The sequence below is a fragment of the Paramormyrops kingsleyae genome, chromosome 13 (genome assembly GCF_048594095.1).
Source record: "Paramormyrops kingsleyae isolate MSU_618 chromosome 13, PKINGS_0.4, whole genome shotgun sequence".
Taxonomy (NCBI): Eukaryota; Metazoa; Chordata; class Actinopteri; order Osteoglossiformes; family Mormyridae; genus Paramormyrops; species Paramormyrops kingsleyae.
In genome coordinates, this window is record NC_132809.1 from 10275488 (window position 1) to 10291741 (window position 16254).

The following is a 16254-nucleotide window of genomic DNA, read 5'->3' on the forward strand; positions in this document are numbered from 1 at the left end:
GTACTGGCTCCTGGTACTGAATAAAAGGGGACTGCCGGCAGCTGGAACTGAATAACAAGGGGAATACTGGCTCCTGGTACTGAATAACAAGGGGAGTATCGGCAGTTGGAACTGAATAATAAGGGGAGTACTGGCTCCTGGTACTGAATAAAAGGGGACTGCCGGCAGCTGGAACTGAATAATAAGGGGAGTACTGGCTCCTGGTACTGAATAACAAAGGGAGTACCGGCAGTTGGAACTGAATAATAAGGGGAGTACTGGCTCCTGGTACTGAATAAAAGGGGACTGCCGGCAGCTGGAACTGAATAACAAGGGGAATACTGGCTCCTGGTACTGAATAACAAGGGGAGTACTGGCTCCTGGTACTGAATAACAAGGGGAGTACCGGCAGTTGGAACTGAATAATAAGGGGAGTACTGGCTCCTGGTACTGAATAAAAGGGGACTGCCGGCAGCTGGAACTGAATAACAAGGGGAGTACCGGCAGCTGGAACTGAATAACAAGGGGAGCACTGGCTCCTGGAACTGAATAATAAGGGGAGTACTGGCTCCTGGTACTGAATAAAAGGGGACTGCCGGCAGCTGGAACTGAATAATAAGGGGAGTACTGGCTCCTGGTACTGAATAACAAGGGGAGTACCGGCAGTTGGAACTGAATAATAAGGGGAGTACTGGCTCCTGGTACTGAATAACAAGGGGAGTACCGGCAGCTGGAACTGAATAATAAGGGGAGTACTGGCTCCTGGTACTGAATAACAAGGGGAGTACTGGCTCCTGGTACTGAATAACAAGGGGAGTACCGGCAGTTGGAACTGAATAATAAGGGGAGTACTGGCTCCTGGTACTGAATAAGAGGGGACTGCCGGCAGCTGGAACTGAATAACAAGGGGAGTACCGGCAGCTGGAACTGAATAACAAGGGGAGCACTGGCTCCTGGAACTGAATAATAAGGGGAGTACTGGCTCCTGGTACTGAATAAAAGGGGACTGCCGGCAGCTGGAACTGAATAATAAGGGGAGTACTGGCTCCTGGTACTGAATAACAAGGGGAGTACCGGCAGTTGGAACTGAATAATAAGGGGAGTACTGGCTCCTGGTACTGAATAACAAGGGGAGTACCGGCAGCTGGAACTGAATAATAAGGGGAGTACTGGCTCCTGGTACTGAATAATAAGGGGAGTACTGGCTCCTGGTACTGAATAACAAGGGGAGTACTGGCTCCTGGTACTGAATAAAAGGGGACTGCCGGCAGCTGGAACTGAATAATAACGGGAATACTGGCTCCTGGTACTGAATATCAAGGGGAGTACCGGCACCTGTTTTCCCCCACTTTAAGCACTGCTGTAAACTACAAGAAACAAACATTCATTCCCAGTTATTCTTAGAGGAAAAGCCTAGCTCTATACTAAGACACCATTTTTTTATTCTTCCTGTTCTCCGGAAAAAAACACACTGAATTTGAAACGCGTTGAGAAATCAGCCCTTCGCACATGTGTGATAACATTTGGGCATCGACGCGGCGGCAGGGCCGTTTTATTAACTCGCGGCTCATTTCATAGACTGCTGCTCATGTTGCTCGCACGTGCCCCCCCCCCCCTTTCCCCCTCTGGGAAAATCTGTAACGGCAGAGCTACAGGCCACCGCAGCGCTGCAATAAGCCAGGCTTACTGGCACTGGGGGAAATTTAAAGAGTAGCTGTAATGGTGGTGGTGGGGGAGACCTTTCAGGACGGGGCTTATCTGAGCTTCCATCGTTCTGGACAGCCTGAGAGGAAACTAACCGAGCCAAAGCCGGGCCCTCGCTTGACGCCTGTTTCGGGGCCCATTAAAAGGTGACGGCTTTGCGCCCGTCCTATGCGAGCTGGCCCTTCCATCCCGCCGCAGATCAGATCCACTCCGGCATTCGCGGCTAATTGTGAGGGCCGTTCTTTCACTCCCTAATGGTGTTTAAGTTCACGCTTGAGTCACGCGGCAGTAATCCCAGACCGGATGGAATCAGCCACACGCCGTACGGGATTCGGCGAGGGAAGGCGGAGAGCGGATAAGAAAGGGAGGTGCGTAAAAAACCCTTCGAGCCAAAGCTCCTGATAAGCTCCTAATACAGCGATCAAAACATCTGGCATTTTAAAACAAGTGACGTTGTAATCCTGACAGACAATGCTTCAATCCCCCTGCACCCCTCCCTGTCTGAAGAAAAAGACCATAAAAGGGGAGCAATGGCAAAGAAATCCGTTCAAAGCTGCCCTCTAAACTGAGTAGCCAGTCCTCCTATGCTGCTCTCCATACCTCCCACGTTCCTTCAAAGGCATGCAAGCTGCATCTGTGTGTATTTGGGTACCATCCAGCGTCTTTATAAGCACCTGTAGGTTTCCGAATTTATGTCAATAACAATGAGTGATGATCAGAAAGAAAGAAAGAACTGAAGCTGGTGCACCAGCCAAAATGGTAGTATGGCAATTTCTTATTGGGTTGTGACGCTGCATATTTGACATACAACAAAGCAGGATAATCGAGTCCAGAGGCAGGTCGAGCAAAACGACCAATGCTTGTTTGGAGCTTTAATGAACTCGAGGATGTTGTTTATTAACACAGGCGAGCAACCTCATTAAAACACGCCACGAATGAGTCATGGATGCGACAAGAGCCGCCAGAAAATATTTACATCCATGGTATTCAGGCAGCAGAAAGTGTTTAGACACAAAGAATGTAATTTAATTCAGAATAAAAAAAAATCCACATTTATATTTAAGAGGTATAAAAAAAAGGTTAAGTGTTTTCCAAAGAAGGAAAGAAAAGCGTACAAACGTCTTTGCAGCTGGACACGTCACTGTTTTAATAGAAATGATCTGTTTATCCTGGCTGGTGCGGCGTTATTCCATGAGCTGCTTTTGAATGTGACGCCAAGCGTTTAGGAAAAGGTGTGAGAGATCTGTCCTCAACAGCTGGTTTTCAGCACAAATTGACATTACATTTTCATAGGGGAAAAAAACTCGCATAAATATTTGGCCCTGCCAGTCAAGTAAAAAATGCAGAGATGATGCTGAATCAGGCAAATCCAAAGGTAACATGTTTTCCATCATGTTATCCATCTACAACCAGCCCCTGGGACTGAGGGGAAGCTTGGCGAGGGAGGTGGCACCTGGGAAAAGGGTAACGCGGCTGTTTTGCAGTGAGCTCTAGGTGGACAGGGACCCACCATCAAACAAAATGGACCTAACGTGACCCAGAAGACATCCTTCTATAGCTCCCGTATCCACCACTGAAGAATGAAGTGAAATATTATCTATGACCTTGTACAATTAAATCAGAGCAGATAAATGAGAGATTTAAAAATCACTTTATTGAAAATAATCAAAAACATTCTAATCACAGCTGAAATATTTTAATGCTTTGTTACTGTAAAGAAAATCAGACATGACCACAAGGATAAAACACCCAGTGGGCTGATGTTTAAAGAACACTCAACGTTGTTTGAAAAAGAGACATTATGTGTATACTTTCGGATAATATTTTCTTAAACACTAATTTATTAAATGTTCTTGAAGGCTAGGTGTAAGCAACTTTAAACCATCCAAAAACACATCCCCATCTCTTGTGGCTCACCGATGACCCAGCTACCCGAGACAAACAGAACCACAGAAATAGGTCACACCACTAAAAAGTAATATTGCAAAACAGCCGAGAGCTAAAAAAAAAATACTTTAAACAGAAATATTTAAGATGATCAGATTTTATGATTAACTTCTGACAATCTGTCAAAAAAACCGAAATTTTCCTTTTAATTGAGCACGACTGCAGTCTAATGTTCGCATGGAAACATTGCGATTATTGTATGGTAAGTGAATGTAAAAGGGCGGCCTGGAAATGGGAAGAAGCAGATGGGGGAACATGCGGGCTCTTTAGTTTAACTGGGAGGGCTCAGCACCCCCCGTAACCAGTAACCTGCCAAGGCCGCCTCACTTTGGCCTGGCTCCTGCAGCGTCCGGTGCATTTATTAACTGGTCTGGCTGCTTATGTTCACATTCGGTGACATCTCCATTACTTGTATCCGTAATCAACCCCATCCTTAACCAATATGCCATCTGCTGGCCAAATTGAGCTACGAGCAAAACCTTGGCATTGAGGAACTGGCCAAGCACGGCAGGGGAGGTTCCTCAGACTCCCAAGGGGGCAAACACAAGGGAACCAAAGTGATTTTATGTTCAGCTTGTTTGTCACCTGCCAGAAGTAGAGAGGCTTTTTTAAATGGTGAGAAAAGGACTCCTGGGGCCTCTAGTGACATGCAGTAGCATTTGGCATCTAGCATAGCCTCAGGTCTTCTGGTAAGATGATGTACGCCCACCTGCTGGGCAGGGCTGGGGGGGCAGCCCGGAGGAGGGGTCTATACCGGCCACTGTGTCAGGCTGCCCTGACCACGCTGACTGTGCTGACCACCTTGACCAGCCTGGCACACGGCTGCAGCGTCCGAAGTACACGGGCGGGGTATTCGCCTGCCCCACAAAGCAGGCCTCAGCAGTTATGAGGATTAATACAAAGACTTCTTGGGGAGGTTAAAAACAAAAAAAGCCATACAGATGACCCATGTGGGGAAAAAATTCAAATCTGTTGTAATCCTTAGTCATAAGTATGAGTACTTTAAAGTGAAAGTGATTAATAGCCTTTGTTGACACACCATAGCACAACAACAAAATGTGTCCTTGGTATTTAACCCATATGTGACATGGTGACATAGCAGGGGGCAGCTAATTCAGCACCTGGGGAGCAGAGCTTGGGGGCGGTACCTTGCTCAGGGTACCTCAGTGGTGCCTTGCTGATCTGGGATTTGAACCTGCAATCGTTCAATTACAAGTGAGCTTCATTAACCATTAGGCCACTAGTAGTGGTTTTTATGGTCATAGGCTAGGTCGCTTTTATTTTTTACATTTGTTCCATCTGCCATTTAATCCTATAGTTTGGGTCCATTTAATGCTAGAAGTATAGTTCAAAAAGCACGGTGACACTCGGTGACGTCCCACTCCGCGGGCCCCCTCGCATCGTGGCGTCACTCCCGACGTGTTTAGCGCCTCCTGCTCCCAAGGTGTTATTCCTGTCTTTTTTTTGATTAAGATGTGATAATTATTCCCCTTCTAATTACGAATAGCCAATTATCGCGTAACCTGAGCGACGACGGCAGGCATCATGTGCCGGGGAGGGGAACTGTAGGTGTTTTTTCATTTTGGTTTTTTATTTCTTTTTTTTCTTTTTTCTTTACTGTTGACCTCGTGTTGCCACGCCAACGCCTATCGGCCTGAGCACACCTGAAGCTGCTGTAGTGACAGGGCCATGGAAAGTGGGTCGCGTGGAAGATTGCGGGGGGGGTGGGTGATCAGGGGGAGGCGTCACACTTCACTGACCTGGATCTGCTGCTGCAGGAGGTTGATTTTGTGCTGTTGTTGTAGAAGCTGCTGCTGCTGTCTTGCAATCTAAAGATGAAAAGGGGGGGGGGGGGTCGTCACATATAAGAGCTCAAAATAAAAGACAGCAATAAAGAGTGTGGATACGACCCTGATTCACCAACGACAGTTTCTGGACTGGGAGATAACAGGCACTGTTTTCCCATACAACTTGAGTTAAGGGGTTAGGGGAAAAAAACAATCTGTTTTTAGGCTAATTTTCAATGCCCACTTAAAAATTATGGCACAGCACATTTTTGATGACTTCCCGTGAAAACGAGCTACGGTTAAGTGGATTCTATTTGAGACTGATTAACATCACGCAATCCGCTTTATCATCATATAGGGGGTCTCTAAGGTCTTTAGGAAACCGGGCCACTTAACGCAGGGGGTATTTGGACTGTGGCCCGTCTGCAGATGACCGCTGGGCATCTGAGGTGCGATGGCACGACGCTGTAATCAGGGAGAATGCAGGACTGCGGTGAGCTTTGGTGGGGGGGGGGGGGGACGGATGGCTATTCCACTAGCGATATGGAGACAGAGGCACATTAGAAGGACCTGTGGGGGAGGGAGGGGAATGTCGAGTAGCAGCGTCAGACTCTCAAAGACACCAGAGTCCTGCAAAAATGAGAGTCACGCTCCTAGCAGAAACGCTTGAGCTGGGGTGGGTCTCGAGTGCCAGAGAAGCTTGGGAGATCGGCGTGTTTACAGCGGAGGCCGCGGATCGCGATTGCACGGGCCCTGCTGGTCCAGCCGCCCCACCCCCGCTGCCTCAAGCGCACACAGGGACGCCCCGCTGGGCGTTTCTCACCGGGTCCTTCCGACAGTACGCCTGTCTCACTGAGCATGACAGCCTAGTTTAAAGTGTCATTTAATTTTCATTTTCAAATATAATTACAAAGTGTTCGCTGTAAGATATCGCCCGTCTGCAAATGTGTCAGGATTAATTTGTGCTGGCTTCTTCACGAGTGTCAACAGTTAATTACTTTGTCGTGTCTGGGTGGCTAAATGACATCTAAACTTCAGCCATATTCTTACTTTTCCTTTTTTCCTTTTCTTTTTTTTTTGCCGTGTGCCACTGTCTTTCCATAAAGAAGCAGGCATGCACTCCCTATGAATGTGGGCAAATATTAAAGTGCATTCAACATCTGCAATCAGTGCTCATTAAAGCCATCGGAGCGTGTGGTTTGTTGCTTCCCATAATGCACCGTTTAACCGAAAGGGATAATCCTAATAATGATGTCACTTCCTTCGAAAGCGCACATTAATCTGAGGTATGCAAAGTGAGACTCCATTTCCCTGTAACTACTCTGGCAGAGCCTGCCCTGTTGAGTTATTAAATTCCAATTAGGTGGGTTAGCAATAAAAATGTGATTTTTAGGATGCGTCCTTCCTTACCAGTTCAGCGATATAAATGCAGTTCAAAGATTGTGTTAATTTGCAGATTTGTTCAGTATGCCTCATTTGTTTGAAATATGCTGCTGGTTTTAGTGCTGGCTTCGTTATAATGTACATTTAATTACAAAATTTATTGGATAACAACATTGAAGGAAACATTTAATGGAAATAGTCTTCATAATGATGAAAAAATGAATTAAAGATGCAGATCCATGTCAGTCTTAATTTGACATAAAATTTTGTGCCTTTTCAAATTTGAAGAATTTGAACACTTACAAATTACATGTTTTTTTTCCCTATTTTAAATTTTGAATTAATGTAGTTTAAAGAAAAACTATTACTGAAACACATTTGGATTCAGCTGAAATAAAATCACAAATTGAAAACAAGCAAGTGAAAATTTTCACAATAATAAATGTCTAAAATAACACAATGCTTTAATTTCTTCAGTTAACTTCTGAAGAAAGGATCAGTTCATACACGGAGAAAGAGAAAAGAAAATAGTCAATAAAAATAAAAGCAGTATAAAGCAGTACTGGACTGACAAAGGAAAACAGAAATGTTGATGGTAAAAAATATCTGTGTACTAAATATATTGAGCAGTTACTGAAATATGGAGGCAGGTGAAATATCTGTATACTAAATATTTGCTGAAATATTATGGAGGCAGGTAAAAATATCTGTACACTAAATACTGTTAGTGAAATATCATAGAAGCAGGTAAAATATCTATACATTAAATATTTAGTGAAATATGGAGGCAGGTAAAAATACAGTGACATGGATATGAAATATCATGAAGGCAGGTGAAAATATCTGTACACTGTATATTTACTGAAATATTATGGCGGCAAGTAAAAATATCTGTGGACTAAATACTGTTAGTGAAATATAATGGAGCCAAGTAAAAATATGTGCCCATTAAATAGTTAGTGAAATACGGAGGCAGGTAAAAATATCTGTGCACTAAATACAGTGACCTGGATGTGAAATATCATGGAGGCAGGTAAACATATCTGTGCACTAAATGCTAGTGAAATATCATGGAGGCAGGAAAAATATCTGTACACTAAATACTGTTAGTGAAATACCATGGAGGCAGGTAAAAATATCAGTGCACTAAATACTACTGGTGAAATATCATTTATGCTTTCTCCTTGTGGTTTTTACTGTCTGCATTTTTTCAAAACAGCTCCTTATTCACTAATTTGGACACACACATTTTTCTTTACAGTCAACAGGCCTGGGCTGGAAAGATATTTACAACATAAATATTACACCAATGAGATCTTATTCAATCAAGACAGAGGCAGGGACACTACCAGAGACTAGTGATGTTTTTTCATTGGACTGAAGGGTACAGGCTGCTCAGCTTGTGACAACCTGACAAACATATATTTCTCTTTACACTCTACTCTGTACTACCCATAGTAAGGCATATTTATGTTAATAAATGTATGTAGTTCACATGCAGAAGTGCTTCTTGATTAATAATTCTTTTCAGTACTTGCCAATTTTTTTCCCGAAACTGATATAATGCAGTGCTTCCCAATCCAGTCCTCAGGGGCCCACAGACAGTCCACATTTTTGTTCCCTCCCAGCTCCTTAAATGTGGACTGTCAGGGAACTGGGAGGGACCAAGAATATGGACCGTCTGTGGGTCCCCAAGGACCGGGTTGGGAAACACTGTGATATATATTATATATATATATATGTCTGTGTGTGTGTGTGTGTGTGTGTGTGTGTGCGCAGAGCACCTTTGTGTCTGGGTGAGCAGAGAGGGAGGGGCCAGAGACAGACGGACGGACAGAGAGGACCTTACAGAGACACGTGGACAGACGGGGGGGGGCTGGGCGCGGGCCGCGTGCTCACCTGCTCCTGCTGCTGCCTGGCCAGCTCCATCTGCTGCCGCTGCTTCTCCATCTGCGAGGCGGCCAGCTTCTTCTGCTCGTCGTGGGCGGCCAGGAGCTGCTCCCGCAGGCCGATCAGCTGGGTGATCATGGTGGAGAGCTGCTGCTCCTTCTCCGCCAGGCTCTCCGGGGTGCCTGTCGGAGTAAAGGGGTGGGGACCGTCAGCCACTGCCTGGCTACTGCAGCCCACTGCCCAGGACGGGCAGGGAGAGGTGTGCTACGTCTTTTTTTTTTTTTTACTTTTTAAAAGTAGTTTTCCTTTTTATTCAGCCCAGCAATCATTTCATTGAATCAGCAAAAAGAAACATTAATCTCTGATAACGCTTCTGAATGTTACATTCACAAAAACCTGATAGAAATAACTACTGGTCCACATGCCACTCCAGGCCCTGGAGGTACTGTGGTGTGCCCCCCCCCCCCAACCCCTCCTGACCTGCCCCCGCCTCCTTCCTCATAGCTGAGAGAGGCAGAGAATGTGCTCATGCCCCAATGGTGTCCCATTCAGGGGGTACCCCACCCTGTGCTGTGTGCTGCCTGGCATAGGCTCTAGTCCCCCCCAGCAGTGGATGGACATATGGCTGCATACCCCCCTTCGTGTACAGTGATACATGTCAAGGAAGTCATTTTAAATCAGTCCCCCATTATCACACCCCATAAAAGCCAATCACTAACCCCGCCCCCATCCTCAGCCACATCAATAGCAATGCCAGGTGTCACACCAGCACAGTACAAGGTGGGGGTTGGGGGGGGGGGTCCTGCAATGGCAATGACCCCCCCCCCATTGTGGTATATCACAGACATGGACACCCCAAGCCCCCAACAGCTACGATTTCACCAAGCGGGGGCAATAAAGCCAAGGACTCTCCCACTGATTGAGACCTCTACGACTGACCACCCCCCCCCCCCAAAAAAAAAACCTGTTTGAGTAGAAACAAGCTGGGGGGGGTACTGGCTGGATCCAGGCTAGCCACAGAGATGGTATTAAATTCCTTCCTGGGAGTCCCCCCCCCCCACAGCCACAAGTCCCCCCCGGGCCTCCTCTGGGTGCTGCAGTCGCTCTCTTTTAATTCGACTAAACACCTGATTTATTTCATCTCTCCGACGAGGATGGCCGTTTGTCTCAATAGGGCCTGTCAACCTCCAGCCCCATTCAGGGCAATTTACTGGCAGGCCGGTCTCGGGCGCCGTGGAAGAGAGCCGCCATTCTCCATTTATCCCACTGGAAAGCGGCCTAAAAGCGGCCTTTCACAGGGGCCCCGTGCGCCGCTTTCCGACGCCTCAATCGACTCCTTATTCACCCAGCCACACTCATACTCAATGGCTTATCTGTAAAATTGATACGTTCGCCGGCAGATTTTATTAACCTCTGGCTGTGTCCATGAAGGGCAGCCCTTATGAGGACCCCCCCCCCACCCCCACCCCCAACCCTAGAACCAGCATGGGGAGGTGGGGAACCACTGGACTTAACTGCGGTTGGGGATGTACAGTAGCAGGTAGAGGTTCTGTCAAACAAGACAGTGAATACTGAGGAGTAGCGAAACCTCACCTCTGTGCCCCCCCAACCAATATGTAAGCAGCTGACTTGCATCAGGAACCAACACCAGCTCCCAACTTCGATGTCCGGCATTAGAATGTGCAGTTTTAGTGTTGAGGATGGAAGGAGCTGAGGGCAACATTATTCTCAATAACGTCGGCTGCACTTCAGAAGCTCAAGTCAAGCATAAAGCCACATAATGCAACAGGTAAGGGAGCCCAGCTTTAGATATATACAGAACAGGAGAATGTATCTTTAATTCATATGTAGAATCAAACTGTATTTAACTGCAGATACATATGGTTTATATTCACTGAATATATTTATGACCACTTCATATGTAATTCAGGTAATGATCACTTGGATATGAGCAGATTAAACTGATGAACGTTTTTTTTCCCCATATGCTTACCCTATGAATTACAGGTGTCAATAAAATTCAGCTGATACGTGCGCGCACACGCACACAGATAGACGCACAGGCGCAGCTCCCATGAAAAGCTCAGATAAAAGGGCGGGGGGGATGGAGAGGGGGCGGTCAGCCAGGAGTCGGGGTCATCGTGGCTGCACATGTCCGACAGGGGCTTTGCTGTGATCAGCGCCCGCAGAGGAAACCCCAGAGCGTGGGGCTCACCTGGGGGGGTTCACCTGGGGGAGGGGGAGTTAGCCCAGGGGGGGGAGACTGCCTGGAGGGGAGATTGGGGGGAGTTTGGGAGGAGACACGCTGACAGAATGCTAACAGGCTGTGCATTGTTTTGATGTCAGCAAGACCTGGGGGGGACATTGTGGAATCGATGGGGTGAGGATCACACTGGCACCTGCAGCCTGGACTGAATTCAGTTTCTCTGATAAACTCCTGGGAGCTACGCATGTGCTGAGCTTTCATTTAACATGTGTGAAAATGCACTGAGAATGAACCTGAGCTCTTTCGTAGAGATGAATCTAAACTGTTGGTTACAGACCACAGGCTGTCCAGCATCTACCTCAAAAGTAAGCTTGTCTCTCTGTGTTTCACTACAGTGTATCTGATATGTGTTGTCAGGCCTGAAACTCACTCTTAACTGCGTTTATTACCTGTTATCACCACTAAGTCTCAGAACTACAACCCACATTCAATCCCTCAGAACTTGGAACAATCTGTAGAGAACAAAAACGGCGTAAACAAAAGAGTGTACTGAAAGGAACACCAAAGAGTAAACTAAGCAGTAAATCAATCAGTTTATTAAACAGAACACCCAGAAGCACACTGAGTAGTACACTAAATAGTACACTGAGTAGTACACTAAACAGTTTGCTAAACAGTACAAAGATTTTGTACCTGAGCCCATTCAGAAGTTACATACTTTACCTACTCTCCAGATGTATATTTTTAAATATATTCTACGTGATGTCATGTGTATGTGTATGTGGTCAAGCTTTTCCCTCGCAACTAAATGAGAGCAGAGGGTGACCCTCCCATGTTCCCTCGTCTGCCCCCGCTGTTTGCTACACATTCTCCTGCTGAGCTCGGCTCTTCTACCAGCGAGTGCATTTAGCATCAGACCAGGGAAATAATTTCATCCTGGTTTTCTAGCACAATTTCCAGCGAGACCTTCCCCAGTGAAGAAGGCAGAGCCCCCACCATTGCGGTAATTCCACACGGGAGTTGGCGCGCACAGATAATCCGCGGCACTGACACTGCGTAATGGGCCGGATTAGCCGCTCCACGTGTGCCACCTCGGGCCGGTTCAGCACATTCCTCGCTGCCACTGCTTGCCGGTCTGCTTTACCACATAGAAAAACCTCTGCCCCCGCCATTCAATCGTGCACCGTCTTTGAAACGTCCGCGGTCAGCGCCGTGCTGCCGGCTCAGGGGGCGGGTCGTCGGAACACAGCATTCCGATGGCAGGGATAGCCTGTCGCCTGCCCCCACCCCCTTAAAGTTTAAGGTTAAAAGGCGAGTGACGGGCCACTGCTGGGCCGAGAGGAGAACCTGTTTGATGTGCGGCAGAGCCTAGGCTAGCCGATCGGCGACCCCGGAGTCGTGGCGCCCAGCCTGTGATGTGCCCACATCTGAGGCCATGGGCCCACATTTAGCATTTAGCTGTTTTGATTCTGGCCCCTGTTAAATGTCACCAGGCAGGGCAACAAAACATCAACCAAGTAAATAACTAAATAAATAATAATAGGAAAACAACTGGGGAGTAGGGGGGTGGGGGTGGGGGGGGGGCAGTTGGGTAGTCGCTACCCGAATAAAGGACACTTTGTAGGGTTGTGATTTGTTCAGTCAACCCCCCCACTCCCCCCTGAACCTCCCACTGCTTCCACACCCCCCGCCCCAAATTTTCCCAATCAAGCATCCTCTAATTTCAGTTCCAAGTCCAAGACTGGAGAAAAGGAGGCAGCTTGTTACTTTGAAGAGTTTGGAGTGAATAACGCAAATAAAAGATTTGAGTGAAAGAAAAAGGAAGGGGGGGTGGAAGAAAAAAAGAGTCACAAAGTAGCCTATTCTCTGCGATGCCTTTGCTTAGGACAGCTGAACCATTATTGCCGCGTCCTGAATGACTTTTTTGACGCCGAGGACACTGGAATGCCTTTGTTTCCGCATGGCTCGGCCGTCCTGGAAGCTCCCTCATGCTGCCGGTCTATCCCAAGGAAATTAAGACTTCTGTAAATGCGCCGATTGTGCCGAATGTGGGCACCTCTCCACTGCTCTGTCCAGACTGGAGGTCCCTCTCCGGCCTGGGAAAGGTGCGCACCGTGACATGCCGCACGTGCACACACACACATACACACAGAGCCAGGGCCCCCAAACATAGAGCACTTACACCTCTGACATTCCCCCATCCCTTGCTAGTTTCATCAGTGCCAGCAGGCTACTGTGGGAATGGCGCTGCGAGAATGACACGCAGACACCTTTGCAGACAAAACGATCAGCATTCAGCCGGCGTGCGGCGCAGTTACATGTGCAGTGGAAATGCATGCTCCCTCTCCGTTTTCCCGAAAATGCATCCGGTTCACAGATAACTCCGCTTTCAGGATAGTCTTATTGTGTCGACTGTTATCTGGATCCACATGGGAATGTGGGAGTTTAGGAAAGACGGAATTATTCCACTGAAACATTTGGGCTCCAAGCACCACAAAAATGGTAAAAATGTAATTATCCACCAGAAACTTCTATGACGTGCAAAACCAAACAGAGAGTGAGATCGGCCATGTGAGATCACTTTTAGGCCCTCAGATTGCTCGTGTGCCGCTGTCTTCGCTCAGTAAATATGGCCACGAGAGTTTCCACAAATTCAAAAAAAATGTGCGGAATGGCGGAGCTGCTCTGGGCGACCCGGAACGCGCTTCCCGGCCCCTGGGTTGCTGGAACAGCTGTTCCGCTTAGTTCCTGCCTCCGGCGTGTGACACGCTATAAACCCTCGCTGATCCCGGCGACAGAATATCATTAACAGGCATGGACAGGTCTCTTTTAGCGCACGTTAGCTTGGGGGGGGGGGGGGGCTGTGAATCATTAATTGTTTAAGCGTCAGAATGGAATGTGAATAGACACAGCTTTCTGCCAACCGCCCCCCCCCCCCCCCCCATCCCATCCCATCCAACAGAGAGGAAAATACACAGCGTTCATGACCAGAACTGAATATTTCCTGTCCCCCCTCCAAAAAGTACAGCACAGCCTGTGGATGCAATCACATGCCATTAGGTCAATTATCATATGCTAATAAGGATGCATGGCTGCATTTCTGACACGCCATGCAGTAGATGCAGGCTCTGTCCTCCTTGCCTCAGGAGACCTTTCGCAGGCATACTCCCACACGCTTTCCGCATCCGTGTGCTTAAACGTTTTTGCCCAACTGCTGAGCTGATGCTGGTCAGGACGGGCACAGCTGAGAGTTCGGTATCAGCGCATTTTTAAAGAAAATGAAACTCCAATTCTCACCAGTGGAAGCTAATAGTCCTTCACCTCGAGGAATAAATCAATTCGGAGGCTGGGTTGTGATTCAAGTAAAACGTGAAGTTCTGTACAACTCATACCTGAGCCCAAATAAGGGCTCTGGGGGGTTGGCGTGACCCAAGCCAAGCCGGGGCTCGTTGCCACCAAGTCAGAGCCACATAAAACATTTTAATTAACATCCAATTAGCCCTGAAGAAAGGCAGGCACAACAAAGTCATCACTTGTTTCCGTGGCAGCTGCAGAAAACAGGTCCTGAAGGATACAGATAGCAACAAAGAGTTAACCTTAGGGGGGGCAGGCCAGCCGCTCCGCTGCAAAGCCTCCATTCTCTGCCCGTGGCACGTGCGCTCACGCCTTGACCCCCTGACCCCTTCCTGTTTTCATCTGAAAAATGCCAGCCGGTGTCCCTGATGGAAGACCAGGGCTGTATCTCACCCACATTCAAGGCCTCGCTATCACCACGACGAGTCCTGAAAGGGAAAGGAAGGTGAGGGCAAGCCGCTTTCGGCACCGGGTCAGCGAGGAACCGCCCCGGGAGTCCAGGACCGGCCGCACTTGGAGATCCGGCATGCCGGAGTACCGAACAGCTCCGCCTGTTTAGCTCGACCTTCAGCAGTGGTACACAGCTGTGAGGAGGTATTTAATTACAGAGCGAGTCTCAGAGGGGAAAGGACGATACATGCCTGTGACTGGTCTGTGATGAAGGAAACTTTTTCCAAAAATATTACTAAGCTAAGTTCTGATGCACACACAATATGTAACAGAAGATACAATATTTTTTAGCTTATGAATAGATCCCACAGTGAAATCACTGGACATATAAGACCTCAGTCATTTCCCAGTATAGCACTACCTGTACCTCCCTGCCAGCACAAGGGTGGGGGGGGGGGGGGGGGCGCTGAAATAAGCCCTGCTCCACAAGCAGGGCTGGCAAATGTAGGGGGGTGTCTGGACACAAGGAGCCCCCTCTCTGCCACAAGCCACGGCAAAAAAATCCTAATTCCAACACCCTAATTAGGAAAGGAAGCAGTGCCGATTGCGGCGACACCTTCCAGAGCGAAAAACTGGCAGCTCGTAACTTGTGCTTTGTCCGAGAGTTTGGAGAAAACAGGTCATTGATGAAGAAACACATCAGAAATCGAGGGACTTTATGTTTGGCTTATCTTTTTTTTGGGGGGAGGGGGTTCACGATAAAGTAGACGTAAATGGCTTTGTATGTTGCCTCCACGTTGTGACCCCCCAGAGGCGGACAGTGACCACGCTGTTGGCTGTGGAAATTGCCTGATTAGTTGAAGTGCTCGTTTGTCACAGGCCAGGGGCCACGTAGCACCCAAAGAATTGCAATTATTGAAAGGTGCCTGGGACAAAAGGACATATGGGGGGGGGGGGGGGGCAACATGCTCATGGAATCCACCAGTACGTTAAGTGAATACACACCACTTTATCATATTATAGCTTTTGGGGCAAAAACACATCAGTATGAACAAATACTTCCATGTTCCATTTCAATGTTTGACTCCGCAGCCGCCTCCGGCGCCCCCACTGGTTTCTTTTTTACACAATTAAATAGAATAATCACATTTTCCAGCAGTGGGCCGTCTGAGGCACACGCATACGTGGCTTGTCTCCGCAGCAACCGCCCCGGAGGCCAGTCCAGGTATGACCAGGTCCCAAATGAGCCGTGGCCAGACCCCACGGCCGGACACCCCCCCCCCCCCCACCCCGCCGGACCCCCCCCCTCGCCGGCCCGCCACTGCCCCCAGCGCCCCATACTAAGCGGCTTGGCCTTATCAGCGAACCGCAGGGCCCTCGCAGCACAAAACCTGCCGCCGCCTCCTGCCGCACGGCCCATAATTGATTACCGACCACACGGGGGCTTGACCGCTTCCGATGGCGACTCGGAGCGACCATTTTCTACGCGGGGCCACAATGCTTGGGGGTGGGGGGGGGGGTTATGAGCCATGTGAGGTGCTGAATGCGGTGTGTGTTCCCATTTGCAGGAGCAGAGGTTTTTTTTTAATTTTCCTGAGGAAACGCTCAGCTATT

The 16254-nt window shown here is 48.1% G+C and overlaps 1 protein-coding gene across 16 annotated transcripts in view; it reads right to left on the bottom strand.

The window, feature by feature from the left end:
- Positions 1-16254, bottom strand: part of LOC111842589 (SRY-box transcription factor 6) — a 154969-nt gene that overhangs the window by 53195 nt on the left and 85520 nt on the right. For all 16 annotated transcript variants that reach the window (XM_072698154.1, XM_072698165.1, XM_072698152.1 and 13 more), the window contains 2 exons: positions 8700-8872; positions 5391-5459 (listed from right to left, as the gene is read on the bottom strand). In XM_072698154.1, the coding sequence (XP_072554255.1) occupies positions 5391-5459; positions 8700-8872 (242 nt within the window). The remainder of the gene's footprint in view (positions 1-5390; positions 5460-8699; positions 8873-16254) is intronic.